Source organism: Urocampus carinirostris, chromosome 1 (genome assembly GCF_059441175.1).
Source record: "Urocampus carinirostris isolate Australia breed hairy pipefish chromosome 1, RoL_Ucar_1.0, whole genome shotgun sequence".
Lineage (NCBI taxonomy): Eukaryota > Metazoa > Chordata > Actinopteri > Syngnathiformes > Syngnathidae > Urocampus > Urocampus carinirostris.
Window position 1 is genome coordinate 35,734,363 of NC_142349.1, and position 23,694 is coordinate 35,758,056.

Sequence of the window (23,694 nt, forward strand, 5' to 3'; positions counted from 1 at the left end):
AGTGGCTCTCTGTTTTTTTCTAGTTTTGGTAAAAAAAGGGACCTAAAACTGGATAACCTGATATACTATCCAATATACTGGATAATTTTACTGACTATTTTGAAGGGACACTCTTTAATATTTGACCACTATACGTTGCTATTTTGTGTGGTGAAATCGACAATGAGTGCTACAAAGCGCAAGGAAGATTAGGAACTACAGACACCGAACGTGACCAAACCTCTCCATTTTCTCATTTTTTTTTGCCGTGTCTTGTTTTTTATCTTACTTTTTCTAGGCACAGTTCATAAAAACAACATAATGTATTATTTCTTATTATTCAGTTCAATATTGTTTTTTGGGAGTATTTATATGTTTTTACCACAAGAGGGGACAAATAAAACAGAATGTCCCTTTCAGGATATTTTTTATCATTCATATATATATATATATATATATATATATATATATATATATATATATATATATATATATATAAATTATACTTGAAATGAGCAAACTTTTCTATCAATTGGGTAAGAATTTATTTTTGCAGCTATATGTTATGACTAAACAATCAGTCAAAGAATTTTAAAGACAAAAAAAACAATACTAATATTTGTACTTCAGATTTCAACATTGGAATGTGCAAAAAAACAAAAGATCTTGACCAAATGACAAAAACCTTTTCTAACTTTAGCGCATTTCTGTGTTTTAAAATGTTGTTAATTATTTTTCTTAGTAAAAGTAAAAAAAAAACTTCAAATAAGCAAAATTATACTATCTAGATATGGTACAATTCTACAATTGTAACTTTGCTCATTTTAAAGTATATTTTTTAAATTATTGGAGCAAAATTATCTATTATTTTGAGAGTGTTCTTTCTTATCGTATTTTCCAAGAAACAAGAAAAATATCCTGAAAACTAGTTAAAAATGTCTCTACATTTTCTGCCAAAGGGGGTAGAATTTAATTTGTTCATTTACAGTGCAATGAGCTTCACTTTTTAAAAATTGGACTAATGAAATAAATTAACTTTTATTGAGTACCTATTGAGTATGCATAATTGTGTAAATATTGTGCCCTAGGAGTATATCATAAAACAAAATAATATTGACATGAGGTATCATCATACAATCAGATGTGTGTCACTCTAAGGACACATAAGACGTCGCCACCTACTGGTGTGGAGTGCAAATAAGGATGGCACTTAAGAGTACATTGGAAATGGTTTTCAAACCAACATTTCGGCCCGTCCAGGCTGAAACTCTCGGCTAAATAAAATAATTACATCAGGGGTAGGCAAACCTTTTGAGTCGAGGGTCGCATTGCTTTGAGAACATTATTAAAGGGGTTGGAACGGAGGAATAAAAATGGCGGATTGATTTATTGGAATAACTCAGCAATACATAATATAAAAAAGATAACGTAAGCCAATCCATGGTGTACTGAGTGTATTCATCCCTACTCCCAATAATTAACCCAAGTTAGGTTTCATTGTCTATAACAGTGTATAAAGAGTCAATGTCATCAAAATATACACATAGGCATTATTTATACTTATAACAACTTAAATCAAAAGTAATAGCAAATCAATATCTGCCTTTTAGCACTAAATTTGATCGTTAAAAAACTCAATGAAATCGGGAAACTTGAGGAGTGTAATAATGCAAGAGATTGCACCCTTGGATCCATGACCTACCAGTACATACACGATCATGAGTGGAGTAAAAGCAACATGTCATAAACATCTTTTATGGGGAATATCTGGAATATGACAATATTACAACTTTTTAATTGGTTTGAAGAAATACCACTCATGGGGTCATTGTTGACCCCACATCTGCATCCAAGGGTCAGTATCTTAATAGAATAAATTGATTTTTTTTTCAAAAGTACAGAAAAATGTAGCCTGCTATTTAAATGTCGGCCATGAGCACAATTAAAAATATAGTTTTCGTGGAGGCACACGAAGGGTCACAGGATAAGAAAGACTCCAAAACAACAACACGTTTTTATTTGTAAGACACTTTTTTAAACATATATGCTAGCATTATGTATTTACCATTTTTGTTTGGCAGGATGGGTTAAAACGCCCGAGTAAATGATTGATTATTGAGTCTTTTTCTGATTTTTATTTTTTTGAAAAAATGAAAATGTCTTTCTGAATTTGGAAAGTTTGCTGTTAGATTTCATATCTGTTATAGAAAAAAGCTAAAGCTTCTTTAAAAATCTGCGAAGACGCCCAGGTGCCATTTATACATTTTATATTTTTTAAATCTAGGTGACTGCAATTGTTTGCTTTAAACAGGGCGTCCGTGACTTCATTTTAAGTTTTTCCTCACATGTTCTCTGGTTGATAAATGTTAGTCACCAAAAACAGGTTTGGGAGTGGCTTTTAGCTTTGCGACAGAGTGGACATATTCAAAACTGCTGGTCACTGTTTTATGTGCTTTTGTGCTTCTTTTAGCTTTGTCGCGCGGGCCGGATTAAGCCCGTTGGCGGGCCTGATCCAGCCCGCGGGCCGTAGTTTGCCGACCCCTGAATTACATTCTGCCATTAGACAACATTCATCCCTCCGATTGCTCGTTTGTGAACGGTCTTGGTTCTGATTGGTCCGCACTGAGAGTAGGACATGCGCTTGGTTCCGGGTCGGGAGTTTGACCCAACGTGAGTTCAAAGTCACAGCCCAACTGCGACTCCTCAGTGTGGGAGGGGCTGCAGTCAAAGGTAAAGTCTGATTGTTCCTCTGTGAAGGAGATGCTCTCCTGGAACTCCACCTCTGCCTGGCCGACCAGGTCCGAAACGTGGACGGGCAAATCCCGGTACGTCGCACCCGGCGGGCCCCCTTCTTGGTTTGGGGGCCTTGGTTCCCGTGGCAGCGAGAGTCCCCGGTGGCGGCTGCACAGCTTGTGGAGCTCGGTGACCTCAGAGATACTGCTGGTGTTGCCGCTGTCGCGGAAACTGGCCAACGGGGGACGCACTTTCACCCCAGTCACTGTCACGGAGCCCTCGATGGCTTTTCGAAGCTGGATGATTTAGGCAAATGACAACAACAAACGTTTAACAGAATTTTCGCACTATAAGGTGCACCCTTCTTTTGATGATGTTTTCAATTGGGATCCAAATATGTACAACTGTTGTGTCTGTCCATCCAAGAAAAGGGAAAAGGAGTTTAGGTATGACCACCATCTTTTGCAGGCAGTCAGGTAGGTTACCTTGGATGGGAAAAATGCCCAAAAAGCTGACTCAGCTCTTTTATTCTTAGCTGTTGTGCATTTTATATACTCATATGTATTAATGCAAATATTGATCATAAGATAAATGTCGTTGAGCCAAATCACAAAACATTGTATGCAACAGGAATCAAAGCCGGGTCAAAGAGGTTAGAATGCCAAAACCTAACTACTAGACCATTATTTATATAGATGACATACAAAAGTGTCACTAAAATGTGCAACGGTTACACATAAATATATACGGTAGCGCTTACTGTAGTTTTAATTAAATGCGCCTTATTGTCCAGTGTGCCTTATATATGAAAAGTACATGACAAAAGACTAATTTTGGGGTTGCAGCTTATAGTGCGGAAAATATGGTCATATTCTCTTTAGGAAATTGCCAGGATGCTAAGAATCACGATTTGTATAGCCAGCGACCAACAAAGACAAACCTCTTTGAGAGAGACCACACCGACCAGACGACCCATGCTGGTCACGTAGGCGTGATCCAGACCCAGAAGGGAGAAGATGGTGTGTGTCTACAGGGAGATAGATACAGGACACAGGAATGACCAAGGTTGAAGGGAAATGGGATACATGTAACGGCGTTACGTAATCAGGATCCCCAAAAAATTGAAACTTTTATCATAGTTACATAAAAAAGTCGTAATCAAATTACAGGTACATTTAACTCAAATAAAGATTACTATGCAAGATTATAATTCTATTTAAAACTATATTTTGTTTACATAATGCGCCAATAGACGAATTGTGTCCTAATTTTAATCACTGAGAGATAGATTAAGTTTACACACGGTGTGCGCAGAGTTCTAAAGACCGACACCTTATCCGCCAATGCATATTTGTCAGAGTGTGTTGCAGGTAAAAGCACTTCTGCTTTTGTCTGTATTTTATTTCTCCTTTAATATAGCACTCATCTTGTTTAAGTGGCGGGAGCTTGCAGTTTCGTGGGGCAGGTATGTGTGCGATTTGGGCAATAGGCAACGAGGTTGCTCGTTCATGATGCGTTCAGGGACGAGAAGTCAATTCGATTGGCTACCTTCTTTTTGTATTTTGCAGTTAATTGTTGTTCAAAGTCCACTATTTGGTCAATGTATTGTCATGTTTTGAGAATGATGTACTTAACCTCGTACATTTGAATACCTTAAAGAGGTTTGGCCTCCCCACTTCAAACAAATAAGAAAACACTTAGGGTGTTTAAAACCATATTGGGTTTTTAGTATCCTCTTAATGTAAACTAAAACAGAAGATATCTTGTCTGCTATGTGAAAGAGAACGTTTGATTCTAGCTTAATAAAGTATGCTATGTGGTTGAAATATTAGTACTTTTTTGAAAGACTATAAGCAACTATCTAACCCTGGTGTCCTCCAATTATTTTTCAAGGTCACGCTGTTCATTTGTGTTAAACAAAACTTTTATTTATTGTTTATTTCACCTTTTATTAGAATATTCTGACGAATCAAAAGTAATTGAAAGTAATCAGATACATTACATTATTGTATTCGGATTGGGTAACTGATTATATTTTTCAACAGGTAATTATTAACTGTATCCGATTACATTTTATAGGTAACCCTCCCAACCCTGCAAATCAAGTTGATGACATCCAGTCAAGCACAAGGTTGGTTGACTGCACCTTATGAAGCGACGTTTGCTCCACAAGCTGGAATGGAGCCGGGTCAATTTTGGAGTTCTTGAAATCCAGCGGCTGGTCCAGTTGCTGTTCTTCCCACTCAGCGATCTAAAAGCAAGCAAGACATATTGCAACTGAAAAAATAAGTTTAAATTTATTTTAGATTTACCATATTTTCCGTACTATTAGGCACTGACCGGTTTGATGTCTGACGATATTCTCGTGGCCCGGCCCAATAACAAGATCAACCATGTTGTACCGTGACTAAAAATAGCGTGATGATGAGATAAAACTTAATGCATTTTCATGTGTCATCTATTGCAGTTTTTCAACCAGTGTGCCGGCGCACATTAGTGTGCCGTGTGACCTTGTCTAGTGTGCCGCTGGGATTTGCTCAATTTTATCTTTCAAAAAATCAGGCCATTATTCATGATTTTTGCTATCTTCAGACGAGGAACTGTAATAGTCATCCATATGAGTAGGTGGCAGTTGATTTTTATATTCTTCTTATATACTAATTATCTGCTCATGAGGTCGTACAGTACATTTAATAACTTATTTTTTTCAACAAAACAGTTTAAGATTGCACTGTAAAAAATAAAAACATAAATAAAGCACATCATTCTTTTTTATTTTAAGTATTATTTTCATCTTTTTACATACTAATTATCTGCTTATGAGGTAGTACAGTGAAGTATTTGACATAACTTCATTTTCAAACATTTTCGACGGATGGTGTGCCTCGGAACATTTTTACAAATAAAAGTGTACCTTGGTTCAAAAAGGGTTGAAAAAAACGGATCTATTGGATAGTCCCGTCCGCAATCCAGGTTTGATTCCTGTTGTATCCAACACATTGTGCATTTGTGATCAGAGATATATTTTGACCGATCAATCATAATACAAATATGGAAGGTATTCATTTGTGGTGCAACTCAAGGCCTTACTGCAGTTTTAATTACATGTACCTTATAGTCCAGTTCATATATGAAAAAAATATCACAAAGGACAAAAAATAGATTATCCTGGGGGGTTCGCCTTATAATCCTGTGCGCCCTATAGTGCAGAAAGTACGGTACATTCGTTTTCTTTCTGGGTCTCACCTCAGTCGGGCTCATACAATCTTCGACTTCAGTAGAGTCCTGTTGAGAAACAACAACAAAAATGTTATTGCTCATTTACCACAAGTACTTGGGTCTTCCTTGTCTGTTTGCGAGGCAACAGTTACCTGGCAACAGGTGAGACAATCTTACCGCCATAGAGATCCTCACATGTTTGGGCTTCCGTCTTTCACACGACGGGGATGCCTCAGGCTGCTGACTCTGAGTACCCGGAAAGGAAGTGCCAAAAGAAGAGTGCATGCGTCATAAGAAGAAAGACAATTTGGGTGACTCTGGACATTTTAAGGCAAATGAAAGAAAACAATGTTCCCTGCAGATTGAAAAACTAAAATGATCAAAAGCTGCAGGGAGGAGCATGATGTCATTCTCCAGCAGTACCCCAAGACCCCATTCCTCAAACCTAATGTGTTCTGCCTCGAACAGCCCTGCTAAAAGTAAGATAGCATAAGCAGGTCGGCGCCTTGCATGGCTGCTTGCATGGCTGCATGGCCGCTATTGGTGTGTGAGTGTGTGTGTGAATGGGTAAGTGTGAAGCACATTATAAAGCGCTTTGGGAGGTCTTCATTGACTTGAAAAGCGGTATATAAATGCAGACCATTTACCATAAGCGCAGAGGAAAATGAAGCATAGGGCCTCTCTGAACTCAGTTGGGCATTGTTAACTCATACTTAATAAAGAAAATATTTAACATTAAAACGCCAAAGGGGTCAGCGCGTCTTCGGCATGGTCATGGGATCAAATCCAGCTAAAAACCTTCCTGTGTTGAGTTTGCATGTTCTCCCCATGCTTGTGTGGGTTTCCTCTGGGCACTCCGGTTTTCTCCCACATTCCAAAAACATGCATGTCAGGTTCATAGGATGGCCCGGATTGTCCCTAGTTGTGAATGAGAGAGTGAGTTGTCTGTCTTTGTGACTGGCTGGCAACCATTTGACCCTACTGAGGAAAAGCGGTGCAGATAATAAATGGATAGATGTTCAAGGAGACCTCAAACAATGCACCCCACCTTGAAGGTTTTAATGCAGCAATTTTTTTTAAGGCCAAGGGATTCAATGTAGACTTTCACATAATGGTTCACAGATCCCTTAAAGGTTTTAGATAGGGTGTTTGCGTCAACCAACGGAATGCCTCCACTGTATGTTTAGGTCAAGTTACTATTGGGCAGGAAATGTTCTCACCTCTTGCATCTTCTTCTCTGGGTTAGAACATGACAATGTCTGAGAATCTTTGAAGGAAGAAGACAATGAGATTTTGTCGTTTCAAATAGGAGGTGATTTTTGCTGCGGCTGTGCGGTAACGTACCGCCCGGCCTGTCGACGTCGCCCGCGGCCGACGTGCTTTTGAGCGCCGATTTGAGAGGACGGCGAGCGCTGGAGACGGTCGTGCCGAAGGAGGACGACTCCTCTGTGGAGATCTGGACGGAAGACGGATTAACAAAAGGAAAGCGCAGACGCCCACAACATGCACCATCATGCAAACCAAAAGAAAGGAGGATGTGCAAATGGGGAGGACACAGCACAGGTAAGGGCACAGACCACAAGACACACACAAGACAAGCGTGTTAATTTCAATCCAGAGGACATTTGAATAGTTTACAACAAGACGCTTTTAAGTACGTTGGCTTCATTTGTTCCTTGACCCATTTGAATTTCCAGAAATCTCATCCTGATTTTAATATTTTTCAGAAAAACTCAGATCATTGCCTGTGTAAAACATGTTGCTGCTGTCCAAGTTAAAGTTGAAAAGTTTAAACTCTTGAGTTCAGCAGTAAAATATTTAAAGTTTAACAACGGATTCAACTCAAAATTTAAATTAATCTGTAAAGCTTTCATTCTAGACTTGAGGTAGCATTTTATTCTCAATCCTAGAGCAAAGCAGCTTTAAAGCTTTAACTCTATAGTTACAGGAGCTTAAACGCTTGAGTTAATGCTTCAAAGATAATTCAACTACTCAGCTAAAGTCCCTTTTACAAGTGTCAAAAACAGCTTTTAAGCTTGATTTTGAGTTAAAGATATTAAGCTATAACTTTTGACAGCGCTAAAAGTACAAGCTACAAAAAAGCGCCATAAATCTGTGCCGTCAATTACTTTTTCTAAAACAGCTTTAACTGCAGAGTTAAAACAGCTTTAAAGCTTTAACTCTAAAGCTGAAGCAGCTTTTAAGTGTAATAATTCAACATGTACAGCATAAAAACACTACATTCATTAAATAACTTTGTATTGATGTTGGAATCTGTTTTAAAAATAGATCTTGAAAAAGTTAATACAAGCCGAATATTCAGGAAGGCCCAACTCATAACTTTTAAGACCTTTTTCGTTTTGCTGCAAAATTGATATGCAAATAATCCCTTCAAGTTCCCCCCAAACCCCAAAAATCATCTTTGATTTTTTTTTTATAAATTAAAAATGTAAATTTTTAATAATGTGGGGTGCAGCATTTGAAAACTCAACGCTGCCGTCATGACTCAAAGCTAGGAGATGGCAGCAGAGTAACACATTTTGCATAAGACGTGCTTGAATAAACTGTTTTTTAAAATATCTTTAGGGTTTTGTTCTGCCCCAAACAGGCCTGATTAAAGTAAAATAAAAACAGAAGGCAGCAATCGAAAATAACGCATAAGGGCTCTTTGAACTCAGTTGGGCATTGTTAACACATACTTAATATATAAATTAAGTAATAAATATAATAATTAACTTTCAACTTTTCATGGACCCCTAAAACTACCTACCCCAAATTTAAAACATGAATCTACTGTAATGTGAACAAAAAATTACATTTATTGCTTCACAGCAATAGAAATTACGCTGCCCCCTTATATGATGTGCGCACTTTGGCCACTTGGGGCCACTGAAACACAAACATAGAAACACTTGCAAAACAAGCAAGTTAGCATCAAGCTAGTGCAGCTTACAAGAAAAGGTATGTAGCCGGCAGTTGTTAATCAGAAGACAATGTCCGAAGCCACAAAAGCAACAAAACTGAAGTTAATTAGAGAATGAAGTGGCCTTTCTTAGTCACACTTATAATCGTGATCGTTTTTCATTTGATCATTATTATCTTTAGCACTACTATGACCACCCCTAATTTTTCTTCGGAAAAATCGATACAATTAAAGGCATAAAATGTTGTTTCACTTTTTTTCAGCTCAAACTAAGCATTTTAGGTCACAAATGTTGTGTCGAGAACCATAGAAAACATAATTCGAACACCGATTGTGAATGTGAGCACCGATTCTCAACCACTATAACAGTAGAGGGAAAATGACACAAGAAAGGGCATTAGATGATATCTCATCATCACACTATTTTAGTACCAAATTTCTGAAATCATTGGACCATGATTAAAACAATGTATTAACATTGTATTGGACATTGAAAAACATTAAATAGATTGTAAATTTTATTTTAGTATTGTGTTCAGAGTTTACGTAGTCAATCAATGACTTTAATCATGGCCCCATAAATCTAACAACGTACTAAGTAAAAATAGTGTGAGGATGAGATAAAAGCTAAAGCCTTTTCCTATGTCATCTATACCCTTGTAGTCAAGTGATTAAGAATTAGCTCTCTCGCATCCGTGATCTGGTTTCGAATCCTGTTGCATCAAATGTTGTGCCAAGGTGGTGAGCAAGATTTTTCGACTGATCAATTGCTCAAATACGGTAATATATTGCGGTAAAACGTTGAGTATAACGCACACCCAAAGTTAAAGTTGTTTTTTTGGGTACAAAAAAGTGCGTTATACCTGGATAAATACGGTCGTTAAAATCTAAAGCACTTACCAAATACCAACACCGTGTTGGTCGATCCCCATCTGTGCCTTTACCTCCTGCGACATGCAGGTCACATGCTAAGTCTTCTCCCCAACCCGCATTCGGAGTCAGGCTCCGCCCCGGGCCCGCCCTCACTCGGGAACCCCCGCCCAGAATGCCTCCACACCTCTTGGGTGCTCACCAGGAAGTGAACCCCTTGATGAGCGTGGCCCTCCCTCGGCGACGTGGGGACGCTGTGGCTGGGCGGGCTGGTAAAGCTGCTGAGGTTTTCGTTGGCCTCGCTGTCCAGGATCAGTTGGCGGAGGTGTGCCAGGCGGCGCCGGCGACTCAGCTGAAGAGAGAGCAGCGACTGCAGCTGAATCTTCTCAATGGAGCCAAGCAGGATCATGGAGTCTGGAAATTGGACAAGAGCAGGGGTTGGCAACCCTAAATGTTGAAAGATCCATTTTGGACCAAATAAAACAAAAAACACATGTTTGGAGCCGCAAAAAATTAAAAGATATATGTAAAATTCATTAGGTACACAACACAGTAGAGCCCTCGTCTTGGGATCGAAAAGTCGCAAGTTTGATTTCCGGCTCCTCTGAGTTAAATGTTGAAGTGTCCTTGGGAAAGACACTGGACCTAATATTCCCCTAATAAGCAGGTAGGCGCATAGCATGGCAATCACTGCTATCGTTTTGTGAGTAAGTGTGTGAATGGGTGAAGCACATTGTAAAGCACTTCAGTGACTTGAAAAGTGCTATAAATGCAGACCATTTACCATTTCTGATTTTGATTTTGAAAAATAAGGAAAAAAAACCACTATATGGTAACATGAGAAAAATACTTCAAATTAGTTTCTTCTTAGCTGTTTTATTAAATTGACCAGTTGAACACAAATTTGTTAATGAATCATCCATATACTATCAAGTTTAAAAAAAAAAAAACATGTTCCCTTTTTCCAGTATTGCCTGTCTCTGCGGGTCGTGACCCCACCCATAGCACACAACAAGGCACCCCAGTTACATTGCGGCAATCAAAAAAAAAAAACTTGCACATGAAAACAAATCACTCATTCATGCCTCATTCCATGTTGTGTATGAACCATTGAAACACAGTTGTCAAATTTACAGGTCTGGGGCCACAAACGGGCCAACCACTTCATTTTATGTGGTCTGGGGCAGAAAACAATGTGCAATAACTTTTATGATTTTTCTTAAAATGTTAACAATTTATGTTCACTGTTGAGACATTTTATGATGAAAATCCACAGAACAAAGTGTCAACTCCCAGAAACACCCGTCAAACTCCCAAACCAATTTGATTGGGTGAGCGGAAAGAATGGGTGGAGCTATACACACACAGTGCGTGCACTCCTCTCCTTTGCCCAGCGCCATTTGCACCCGTTTTCAGTATCTTTTTGTCATTTTTACAAAATAACTTTGCTCACACCTTGTTTTGAAACCACTATTTAGGACAAAAATGATGGTCAAAACTGTAATATTTTGGGTATTTGAAAGAACGATGATGCCACACCAGACTTCCGACAGGGACATAACATGTAAATCCCAAATAAAATACAAAAAAAAAGGAAATCTGCTACAAAAATGAGCCTCGACACTTTTAAGTAACCACAGGAGAGACATTTTAATTGCTCTATTTAAATTGAAACGGGAAACAGTCTTTGGAAATATTATTAACTCATAGATTTGATCAAATCATCAAACGTCACACAGTGAAATAAAATGTGCTTTCCTTTGTCCGGAGAGTGGGTTTGGCGGTTTTGTTAAATTTTGTTTCAAACCATATGGTGGGACTCTCTCACCAAAAATTGTTTTAGATATTTTTGCTTTTATGGCTTTTTGGGTCATAAAGGTTTCCGTCCAGGGGTATACCCCTCAATCACAAGACGTCTCAAAGGGTTATACGGGCTACAAGCTACTATTACACCTTCCCCTGATCTGAAACCTACATGAGGGCAAGGAAAAACTCAAAAACTTCAGCATGAGGACAATGAAGAACCCTTGAGAAGGAGCGGCACATTATGATTAAGTACTCACAAAAAAAAAACTAGCCCAGAAAACACATTTTAATTTTAAAATCGAAAACTCGTGTATCGAAATTCCCATGTTTTAGAGGTGCTTGTATAAAAAGGTGCCACTGTATATTGGCTAACGCTGTCAAATATCCAACATAGAACAGACATTCTGATACAAAGCAGGAAATATCTCCTTACCTCGAGATTCGACCAGGGCCAGCGTCTTGAGCTGACCCGTCAGCAGCATCTCCTGCAACTCGCGATATGAAGATGTGAGCGTTATGAAGCGCACGTCCCGCACCATGATGTCCTCCACACGGATATTATATTTCCTGCACCAGGGAAGACAAGCTTATAAGAGCACACTCAGAATGCCTCCCAAATGAGGAAAAATTTAATATTTTCACATGTATTTTTACAGATTTTAGCATTGATGCAAAGTTCTTAGAGCAGAGGTCAACCTAAAGCAGGCGGGGGGGCAAAATTTTTGAGTCGAGGGCTGAGTTGGGTTCAAACATTCGTCAAAAGGACAGAGCGGGAAATAATTATTGATCTTTTTTGATCTAATCGATACACCTCAGCAATAAATAAGGGAACAAGAGATCCGATTATTTTCCTATTGTCGCTACCATTTCAAAAAGAAATCTCTATTTTTGGACAGTTATTTTTGAATGTTTTGCAAAGTCCACTAAAGGTAAAAATAAAAAATGACAATAAAATGAAGATACGTCTATTTGGAATAGAATCAACAACAAGCACTTATGAATAAGCATGCAGTCATTTACAAATCCATGTTATATATTTTTTTGTCTCTAGAAAAAACATTTGATCAAATTGGTTTTGAAACTGTTGAAATAAACAACAACAATACATTATGTCCTTTTATAAAACAGTAAATTTGATATAATGCATTGAAAAACTCAAAAATATGGTTAGCTTGTTTTTTTTTTAAAGATTTGATTTGATCACTTAATAATTGAAATAAATATAAGATGAAATAGCAGGTAAAATGTTGCTATTATAATGTTGGAGACACTGAGGACAAGAGTTGGACAAAATGTACACATTTTTTTTTACCATTTCATACATATTGTCCAGTGTTTCCCATACCTAAGAAGATCCTGGCAGTCTGACAGGGTTGAATTGGTCCCACCAGAGTTACATAAACCGGTAAAAAGAATGTAATATTTTTTAATATATAGACATGTGAAGTTAATCACGAAAGCTTATAGATTTTTGATCATATACTGTAAAAGATTGCAAACGCCATAGTGTCTATTTGTGCTATGAATCTCTGTCAGTCAGAAAAAATCTTGGTCAGTCAGCCCCTCCCCTGTGCTTAAACACACGTTACTACTGACACACAATGCACTCCTGCACAAACTCCTGCATTTGATCCAATGTTGCTTGGTTGTTGCTCCGCTCATGTGAAGACGACATTCGTTTCGTTGCATTGTTTGTCCCGCCCCGGCTGGGTAAAATGTGACATTGACGAACCTCACATTTTCTCCATGTTAAAAATGTAAAAACTCTCGTCAACCTTAAAAAGGTTTAGTGCCGAGTGCCTCATCGAACTGCCTGCTTTTTCAGGTAGCATAAAACACGGTAATGCTATTGGAAATAATTAGAAAAAAAAATCACTCAAAGCAGGAAAATGCTGTGGTTGACACGGGCCCTAACTGTAGTTCATGAGTTGCATGTGTCTCTCATACTGGTATATGAGTTGTGGAACTTTATTTTACTTTTAAAGTATCCAACACAATTTATATTGTTTCATCTATTTATCTGCATGGTGGGAAACCAAAGAGAATAAACTGTATTGCTGCAATGTGTCATGGGGGTAGGAACTTTTGTGCAGAATCTATTCTTTAAATGTGTGCTTTAAATTATATCAGCGAAAAGGATTCAAGCAGAGTGGTCCACAGAGCCTCATTCTAACACACAATATCCCTATTTTACAGAAAACCTATGGGTGAAACATAGGCCACTTTAAATCAATATTCGGCATCGTTGTCTTAGCAGCAATAGCAAAAGCAGTGGTAGTTATATTTTACCAAATCACCGTTTGAGTATGACATCTAATGAATTTTAAAACCCATTTTTACTAACTGATACGTTACCTTAAAATGGTACAGCATCGGCTGTAGGAAACACTAGTTGTTTTTAGTCTAATTAGATGACAAGCAGATTTGTTCTGCATTAAACTCCTGTTTTGTGTACCATACTTTGTGCATGTGACTTGTTTGCTGGGTCATTGCCTTTCATAACTAGTGTATTTATGATTCAATAGTTTACAAGGGAACACAATCATCATAGATTTAACTTCTTGATTTTGCTCCGTATATCATGTCCAGCATGGTCGCCGTGGCGACTGGCTGGCCCCGCCCCCTGGGCACCGGCTGTAGCAGATCGTCTGATTTGCGTGTGTGCTTCTTAAAGGCGGGTTTTGGGGATTGCCGGTGGCTGGTTCATTGCGTTTTCTGTTCTGCATTAATCTGTTCTGTTTGACTTGAGGAAAACTGTGTTTGCCCGTTCTGAGTAAAAGCCTGTTTTGTGAGTATTCCTAGTCTGAGTTCCTGTTTGCCTGTAAGCCTGTTTTTGTTTTGTTTTGTCCCTGAGTGTTGGACAACTTTTATTTTGCTAAATAAAAGTAACTGGTCGTTACGCGATTGAGTTCATCCTTCCTGCCTCTTGCCTGCGATCGGGTCTGGTCTTGTGACACCGTAAATGCACCAAAAGTAAACTGCGACACAGCAAGGGATTACTATATAAGGAAACCAGTTACATCCGAACAGTGCAAACATAACGGAAAATTGGCCACTTTACTAAACTGTTCCCAACTGGACTCACTCGTGGTGGCCCATGCCCAGCTCGGGCAGGTAGGGCAGCTTCTTGATGCGGATGATGGAGTCGTAGAGCGACGGTTGGAGCGCTTGGGCCACGGCGTTGGCCAGGATCACTGCGATCATCACAGGCAAAATGTGCGATATCTGACCCGTCAGCTCAAAGACGATGACCGCCGTGGACACCGTGTGGGTAACGGCCCCGGAAAGCGCTGCAGCACCTGCGTGAAAATGAGGACAAATGGAGCCAGTTGGACGACTGAATTGAAACTTAAATTGAAATTAATTATATGTTGTATGTTAGAGAGACAAAATATAACACAGAGCTTTATAATAACGCTTAATGCTAACATATAATTAGGGGGTCCCAATCCGATAATGATATTGGGTCAATACAGTAATGTGCAAAATCAATTTTAATCATTCACATCCCATAAGCTGCAACAGAATGCGACAAATGGCAGCAAATTGCCAATTGATTCCTGAAAAATTGTCTTTGGAGCCAAATTAGCCACGATACAGCAACACTCCCAAGTAATCACATTTCTATGGACGTGCTGCCAACTTGGGGAAAAAAGCCTCAAAGCGAATAGCAAAAATCTTCCAAGTCGTGCAGCACAAACATGAAATCAAATCTTGAATTATTAAACATAATCCAAATTGTAATATAAATACAGACTGACCCACAACAGCGTAACCGCCGGGGACAATGGGATAGACGCTCCCGTTGGCATGGATGCCGTCAGGAAACATGGCAGCCATGATTTCTCCAACCAGTCTTCCAAATGCTGCACCTAACGATCACAAACGTTCACCACGGGCTGCTTTTTAGAAATGATTTTATCATATTAAATAATTCTCATAACATTAAACTCACCAATGAGAAAAACCGGCATGAAGGCCCCGCAGGGAACCGGCATAGTGGTGGCCACAGCTGACATCCAGAACTGGAAATATTGTAAAAAATGTCATTTAAAATTCCTTGTTAACTAAGATTTGTGTTTTTTTTTATTGTCTTAATCTGCAGCGTGTGTGATGTTCTTTACCAACACGGATAATAGAGGTCAAACGCAGATAAAGGTAAGAATTGTCATGGTCGCCGCGGCGACCGGTCTGCCCCGCCCCCTGGGCACCAGCTGAAGCAGATCAGCTAATTGCGTGGCTGCTACTTAAGGTTGGGTTGTGGGTATTGCGGGTGTTGGCTCATTACACCTTTTCCGTTCTGTTATGCCCTGTCCTGTTTAGTTTGAGTCGGAGGAAACCTGTACCTGACCATTCTGAGTGTAAGAATGTTTTTGTTCTGTTTTGTCCCGGAGTTTTTGGACGACTTTTATTTTGGTAAATAAAAGTTTTGATCGTCACGCAATTGAGTTCTCCCTTCCTGCCTCCGTTCTGATCCGGTCCCATCTCGTGACAAGAATATGAGGCAGAAGGGTTCCGAAATAAAAGGAGTCCAAATGCAACATTGAAGTAGAATTGGAAGGGGACAGGTATTGATCACAATATCAATCATGACCTTCCATTTAGAGAGGATGGACAAAGAGTCCAACCTGTTCAAAACAAAAACACTGTTGTATCCATGTCATAATTTTACCTTCACGTGTTTCATAACGCTTTTCTGCCTCCTACTGGCCAAGACGTACACATCAGAAAAGGACCAGGTAAAAATTATGCATTTGTTCTATAATTGTACAATGTAGCCATGTTTTTCTGATCAAAAATGTTCCCCCTTAAAGGTATTCCAAAAAATATTTCTTATTCTATCAGGCACAGAATGTGTAGTTCTCCCCAGAATTATGCAAATATGTTGCAAAATATTCCAATTTCAAATATTTTGGTCTCAAGATTGAGCAATCTGGCTTGTTTGCTTTATAGCTCTGACGACTTCGAAGGAGCAAAATACTTTCAAAGTGGTGAATCCCATTAACACAACATGTGAGGCAACCTCCAAAACAGCGATTGTGGTGAACAGCGATTGCATACTGCTTAGTTAGGCTCGAAGGTAGGTGATTGTGGCTATTTGTTGGGTTTTTCACAGCGAGTGTTGCGGTACGTATAATTTGGTCCGGCTAGCTCCCTGCTAGCGTTGGGGCTATCCAGGCGTTTTCTCTTTATTTTGCTCCGGGTTGGCGCTGTTGTCGCACGGTTTTCTCCCGGCCGGCTTCGCGTCTATCACCCTCGCCGCTGTTGCTTTTTTGTCTTTTCCCAGTTAGACTGGATGCTCACTGCGTGATTTTTGATCGTCTAGCCTGGCATTAGCGCTCGTTTTGTCATGTGCTCTGGTTTATTGCCAGCCAGCGTCGCATTTATCGCCATAACTGTTGCCACTTTTAGTTGTTGGTTCCCGGTTAGCCTGGCTTCTCACGGCGTGGTTCTTGGTCAGCCAGCCTTGCATTTTTCCACTGAGGCTGCGGTCACCTTGGTTGACCGGTCTCAATTAGCCCCCTATTGACGGCTCTCTTTGTGTTTTTTTTGGCCAATTAGCCCGTTTTTGGCAGCTCGCTCTTAGCTGTACTATTACTGCCTCCACTTGCGACACAACCCCTAGCCATTCTCCACAAAAACTACCAAAATTTCGATAGAAACACTCATAACCTTTTTGACTAATTAACATGTATAACAATATGGTTGCTAGGTTGCTGGTGTCACAGCTCAGGATGAAGACAAAATGCATTGTCTTGGAAATAAAATGGAATATACATATTCTTGCTCCTTTAGAGCACTTTCGAAATGCTTGTCTAAAGGACGCACCTTCATGACGATAAAGAGGATGAGCGTGATGAAGACGTTGACCTGAGGGTGCTTCCATGCTTGGTGGCTTCCCATGTAGTCGAACTCTTCTGCCACGCCCTGGCGGCACCACGTGCGGTTGTCGAACAGCGCCACCAGCGACTCGTGTTGCGTCAGCTGAGCAAGGCCACAAACACGTTTTTACACATTTCTTGCAATGTCACATCTTAAAACGCAAAAAAAAATCTGTTTCCCAATCCAGATTCCAAACATTGACGGAGTTAACTTTCAAACATTTCAAAAATTTTAATGAATGGCCCAAAGGCTGTATGATTTGAACATTTGAAAAAACATGTTATCGAGATACAAAAAAAGGAAAGGAATAATTATTAGTATGGCAATGAATTATTGTATTTGGTAAATTAAATATTGTATTTTATTTATCCCGTTAAAAACAAATTGTTTAAACTATTGTTTAAATCTCTTTATGTTCCCCCAAATGTTAGTTTTACTCTTTCAGTGCAAGACGTTTCCTTTAAATGGGAAGTGCTGGTGCCAGCCAATTTTTAAAATTTTGACTCATTTTTGAATTCCCACAGAACATTTAGCTCTGTAGCTACAGAGGCGGCATTAGCTCAGTAGGTAGAGCGCTCGGCTTGGAATCCAGAGTCGATTCCCGGCTCCTCCGTGTTATATGTTGAAGTGTCCTTGGTCAAGACACTGAATCCCTAATGCCCCCAATAAGCAGGTAGTTGCCTTGCATGGCTGACGCTGCTATCGGTTGGTTAGTGTGTAAAAGGGAAAAGTGTGAAGCACATTGTAAAACACTTTGGGAGGTCTTCTTTGACTTGAAAAGCGCTATATAAATGCAGACCATGTACAAATCAAATAAAAGCTTGAACCTTTATCTTTCCACAGAAAAAGGTATGCTTCTAATTATATTATTCTTTTACCATTGTGTTGTTAGAAAACAGTCGAACATTTTATTGAAAATACTCGTTTCCTAGAAAACTTTTGCAGAACTTTCACTTTGGTTGTTTTTTTATACAGTGGGAAAAAAATGTTTTTTTTAAAGCATTTTTTAAGGGGCGTCGCTACTTCGCGGATTTTCACTTTTCGCGGGTGGTTTTGGTCCCCATTAACCGCGATAACCGAGGGATTAATGTATATATTTGTGATAGCTTCAATATCTAAACAATGCTTTCCATAAACACATGGTCACTTTGCTTAGAAAAGAACACTTAAGTGCAAGAACACTGGACTCATGCAGGAATGACGCATTAACTTTGCAAGAACTTTTCAACCCCCGGTGTTTCCGGTGACGTGATCACATGATTTGGGTCGTTTTGGTGATTGCGGAGCTGCACGAAACGTCATCCCTCAATGTCCTGACGATTCAAAGGCAGTTCATTATCTTTTTTTGTTTTTTATTAGAAAGAATAAAGCTTTGAATCGTTAACATTCTGTACTTATATCTTCGCTTTCATCACCACACTGCATACTCAGCATATAGGCCAGAGCCTCCATGATGTTGACAAAAAATCTGATCAAAGCCACTCCTGTCATTTAGTGGTAATTGATCATACTGATATTCTCAGGGGGTTGATACCAATGAAAGGGCTGCGCCAAAGCCCGTAGAATAAAAAAAACAAAAACAACAACAACAACAAAAACACGTATTTTTACATTTTGGCACTCAGGGAAAATGCTTCAGAAAACACATTTAAGTTATGGCAATGAGTTAATTTGTTTTAAAAAAAATCTTATGGAACTAATAAATAATAAAATAATTATGTTAATGTTATCAAAAAATATTTCAACATTTGTTTTTCATTTGTCAGCTTTGATTATTATTTAAATTAATTGACTGCACAAATAAAGTAATGGTAAACTGCAAAAAAAATCTTACTTCAAGCGGCAGAAATAGTATTTTTCTTCAATTATTAAGACATTTGATCTTGTATTTAAAGTAAAAATGAGTAAATTATACCTAAAATGAGCAAAAAATATTTGATCTAGCACCTAGTGGATATTTTTGCTTATTAGAAAATGTTTTTTTAAAACTAGAAGTTTTTTATTCTACTTAAGAGACAAGATAAAATATCTTAAATCAAGAAAAAAAATACCTAAAATGCCTATTATTTTACGTTTACTTGCAGTGTACAGTATTATTGATTATTCAATGCATTTCCAAATAAAATAAAAAAACAAAAAACAAATCCAACATATTTAAATGAACTACATTGATTAGCAAGCAGAATTATTTCATCATTTTCTCTAAATCAAATTAAAATCGTTTTTATACACTCGAATTGATTAGATGATAAGAACAATACTAATTAAACATTTTTCATGAATAATGGGGTATTTATCTATTGATATGAGTTCAGTACTATTTTTTCATGACAAATTTACTTGTTCAGCAAATCCGATTTAAAACAGACTGGGGAGTGACTTTAGTCCAGTCAAGTCATTTTTTGTATAGTCCTTTATGCTCATCCCACAGTTTTTAATAGTGTATCATGAAAATGGTGAAAGTCAGAAAAGACCTGTTTCAGGTACAGTCCAAATGCCAACTCAAAAACCCCAAAAGATGTAAAAGTTTATTCAAGTACAGTGAGAAATGCACGTACTTGCCTGCGCAACATTAAGAGCTTGAGAAATGGTGCAGTGATGACACAAGCCAGAAGATGGCATCAGCAAATAAAGTTCCAAATTACGAAAGAGCACCTTTAAATTCCTTTAAAACTAGTTTCATGATTTTGTTTTGTTTTGTTTGGATTTTTGCAAAAAAGGGAAAAATCCAACAACCTTACCTGTCCTGCCATAAACTGGCCAAGACCCGGTGGGAATGTGAGCGTGGACACCAGCAGAGTGACGAGGGCCGGATACGCCAACCGTCTGACAGGGAGAGATGGACTGCGAGATTGTTAATTGGTGCACTCCTCATCCGAAATTTTGTTTTTCAAGTGCTGGCGGTGAGGGAGCAGCATCCGCAAATAGCTTAGGTCTGATGCGTGAGACGAGCTGACCCAATTAACACGCCAATAGGCCAATTTTAAACACAAGTCCGGGGCCGCTGAGTATCAATTTTTAGACCTGAGCGGCATATCTAAAACCTCGAACGATTTCAATACAGCTTCCCCTCAAGCCACTCCAATTTGGATTTCAGACTTCCACCCCCCAAAAAACGAGAGTGTGGTTCTTGTTGTCATTTTTTTTTCTGTCTTCTTTCTTGTATTTCCCGACTAAAAGACTAGCCATTATTTATTTTTGCCAATGTTTTTCTTGGATGTGAAGCAGAGATGGGCAAAATTGGCCAAGGGGCCGGTCCTGGAGACCAATTCAATTTTTCTCATTTATAAATAAATATACTATATTTCCCTGACTATAAGGCACACCAACCATAATTATATTTATTTTGAAAACGTTCATGATGTGCATTTGTTTTAGTGAGTGCAGACAGGCATGACCTCTGAGGTCATGAGATGTTAAATAGCTTTTTATGTTGATTGATGAAGTGTTTGGGAAACAATTAGCTTATCTCTGATAGTTCTTGTTAATCTAGACGAAATGCTGTTAGCCGTGCTGCTTTGAGATAGCTTAACAATTTGATGCCAAGTGCAATGCCAACACACAGTTGCGCGTAAAAGATGAGATGCTTACTTTCTCAGCAAGAGCTTGTTAATAGTCTTCTGCTTCCTCATGCACTCCACGATAAGTCGGTTCAGGTAGACAAAAAGGGCACCGCCGAAACCGCAGGCGATCCTAGCACAGGACAACAATGACGTTAGACCAGAGGTCACTAACCTTTTTCAAGCTAAGAGCTACTTTTTGTTACTGAATAGTGTTAAGGGCACCCAGTTTGATATATATTTCTAAAATAGGAACTTAGCTAGATGGCTTACTAAAAAGCTAAAAAGGTAGCTTGATAGTTAGCGAGAAAGGTAAACAGGTAAAAAAACAAAAAGGGAGCTAGATAGCTAGCTAAAACAGTAAAAAGCCGGATAGAAAACTAAAAACAAAGCTAGATAGCAAGCTAGTAAGGACCCCAAAATGTAGCTTGATGACAAGCAAAAAAGTAAAATGTAAGCTAGATAGCATGATAAAAAAGTAAAAAGCTTGTTTGATAGGTTGGCATGTAGCCAAAAAGGTAGGACGGTAGCTAGCTACAAAGCAAAAAAAGGGAGCAAGATAGCTAGCTAAAAAAACTGCACATTTTTTGCTCATTTGCTTTATAAAACCCATATAATGGAATTGAGTTTGTTTTACATTTCCTGTAAAATAAATAAATTCAAATAAATAAATACATTCGCTTGAAACATAAATATATTCCAACTCTCTTAATTAATTGTTTAGATGTAATTCTCAATGCTTGAATATTTTTTGTTTGTTCTTGAAGTCTATAAAGTGGAATTTATTTATCGGAATTTCTAAAATAACAACTTATCATGTTATCAACTATGATTGTTACTATGTTATTAATAGGTTGATTATTAAAAAAATAGGGTTAAATAGACTCAGTCAACCAATAAAAACAGCACTGGTGAGCTATTTTTAGAACAGGTCTGCGGACCAGCCTAGGGCTAGGGTCTAGGTGGGGTGGGGCCAAATCGGGTTTTCTAAAAGAAAATATCTGGTAAAAACGATCCACTGATCTAAAATATATTTCTCCCCCCCTACACCAAATACAATTAAAACATAGATACAACAGTTTTAGAACTAGTAAGGAAAAAACAAGTCAGTAATAAATAAATACAAAATCATTTCATTAACGAGTATATAATTGAGTACTGTTTCTACACAAAAAATAAGGATTAATAGAGGACGAATCAATCAGCAAAAATGGGCGGCGGTTACTTCATATTATGGCTGGGCTTCAAACCATTAGCCTGGGGGCAGCAAATGACCCAAGGGCTGCAAGTTTTAGACCCCTGAAACAAACAAACCTGGACAGACTTATGTCCTACCAGAAATAACAAACGTATGTTTCAGTTGTGCTCTCACGTGAAGAATGACCTTGACACAAATGTGATATTTCTTATTAAACGTTTTTATAATAAAATGGGTTTTGACGCCATCCCGTGGCATTTTAAGGCAGTTTAAAAACCTGGACTGGTGAGTTTTTCAACAAAAACAGGAGATAGGTGAATCCCTCCCCAAAAATATGTTAATTCTAGAATAATAACGAGGAGGATTATTGCATATACACACGTATCATCACTTAAACACTTAAATAAGCCTTGGCACCGATTGCCCAAGTTTACAATCAAACTGAAAAACAAAGGAGAAATAGAGGTAATTTAAGTGAACCCCTCCATAAAGTCTATTAGTTTATTTCCAAAATAAATCATAAGATACCTAAGGAAATTAGCATCTATCGCGAAGTCATTTCAAACCTTTGAGCACCTTCACTCACTGTTGGTTTTGCTCGTTTTGCAGAGCATCCAACTCACTCAAATATAAAAGAGTTGCTTCAAAATTTGCGATCCAAGAGGCGGTAAATTGGGAGCCATGATACAGTAGGAGGAACACTATTGAAAAAGACAACTGCACATAAATCAACTAAATCAGCGGAGGAAAAAAGTGAATTTCATGCCCGGATCATCAAACAAAAATCAATTCAACAGGACAGGAATACAAATGAGGACGATGAAAAGCAGGAAGGGCTTTTCTCAGTTCTGGCGGCAAGCAGTTCAGGGATGGGCTGAAGCGGGCACGGCTCCAAGGGTCAACACTCACCCCAGGATGGCAAAGGCTGGCAGCTCCTGAAGGTCGAAGGGGAAGTCCAGACGGAAGCGGGTCTTAAAGAGAGCAGTGATGGTCTCTGAGGGAATGCAAATGTAGCACTTAAAACCAAATTCACTGTGCTGAAACTAAACTGCAATAAAAATAACGGATATCCTTTGTGGTGCGTTGTTTGAGGTGTCCTCAAAATACGAAAGTAGAATATTTTCTCTATTAGTAAGTATGGGTTAACTAGTGGTGGGCCATCAGGCCCTGCAAGGCTTTTTCCACCAGTCTAAAATATATCTGAATCATGTGATGTTAATAATATTTTGTCCATTAGTACTTATTCAATAATGCCAAATTGTCTTTCAGCTACCTTTCATTGCTTTTGCCCTTGGTTGCACTGCTTCCAGATGTGTGCTTTCATATTTAAGTGTTTAACCAATTACATTTCGTCCATTTCTTGTTACCAAGATCAGAAATCTACACGGAGGCGTTCACAATAATTTCTGCAGGCCTTGAGGCATAACATAATTTGGATAAAGCTGTTAGTTTGGCCAATCAGCTTTCGAGTTTACTGACATGGGCCTTCAAGCAGGCGTAAGAAAAGGTTATTGGTTCCAAAA

General features: G+C 38.6%; 2 protein-coding genes across 9 annotated transcripts in view; both read right to left on the reverse strand.

Moving 5' to 3' along the window:
* Nucleotides 1-23,694, reverse strand: part of LOC148374475 (uncharacterized) — a 224,943-nt gene that overhangs the window by 136,104 nt on the left and 65,145 nt on the right. The window lies entirely within an intron of this gene.
* Nucleotides 491-23,694, reverse strand: part of clcn2a (chloride channel, voltage-sensitive 2a) — an 89,272-nt gene continuing 66,068 nt past the window's right edge. For 3 of the 7 annotated variants that reach the window (XM_088337045.1, XM_088337039.1, XM_088337046.1), the window contains 16 exons: nucleotides 23,081-23,165; nucleotides 21,005-21,106; nucleotides 20,155-20,257; nucleotides 17,360-17,515; nucleotides 15,486-15,555; nucleotides 15,292-15,402; nucleotides 14,616-14,829; nucleotides 11,964-12,097; nucleotides 9,912-10,138; nucleotides 7,276-7,387; nucleotides 7,152-7,198; nucleotides 6,109-6,177; nucleotides 5,959-5,997; nucleotides 4,859-4,963; nucleotides 3,653-3,739; nucleotides 491-3,008 (listed from right to left, as the gene is read on the reverse strand). In XM_088337045.1, the coding sequence (XP_088193171.1) occupies nucleotides 2,550-3,008; nucleotides 3,653-3,739; nucleotides 4,859-4,963; nucleotides 5,959-5,997; nucleotides 6,109-6,177; nucleotides 7,152-7,198; nucleotides 7,276-7,387; nucleotides 9,912-10,138; nucleotides 11,964-12,097; nucleotides 14,616-14,829; nucleotides 15,292-15,402; nucleotides 15,486-15,555; nucleotides 17,360-17,515; nucleotides 20,155-20,257; nucleotides 21,005-21,106; nucleotides 23,081-23,165 (2,120 nt within the window). In that variant the 3' untranslated portion in view covers nucleotides 491-2,549. The remainder of the gene's footprint in view (nucleotides 3,009-3,652; nucleotides 3,740-4,858; nucleotides 4,964-5,958; nucleotides 5,998-6,108; nucleotides 6,178-7,151; nucleotides 7,199-7,275; nucleotides 7,388-9,911; nucleotides 10,139-11,963; nucleotides 12,098-14,615; nucleotides 14,830-15,291; nucleotides 15,403-15,485; nucleotides 15,556-17,359; nucleotides 17,516-20,154; nucleotides 20,258-21,004; nucleotides 21,107-23,080; nucleotides 23,166-23,694) is intronic. The other 4 variants (XM_088337044.1, XM_088337043.1, XM_088337040.1 and 1 more) reach the window with 4 other exon arrangements.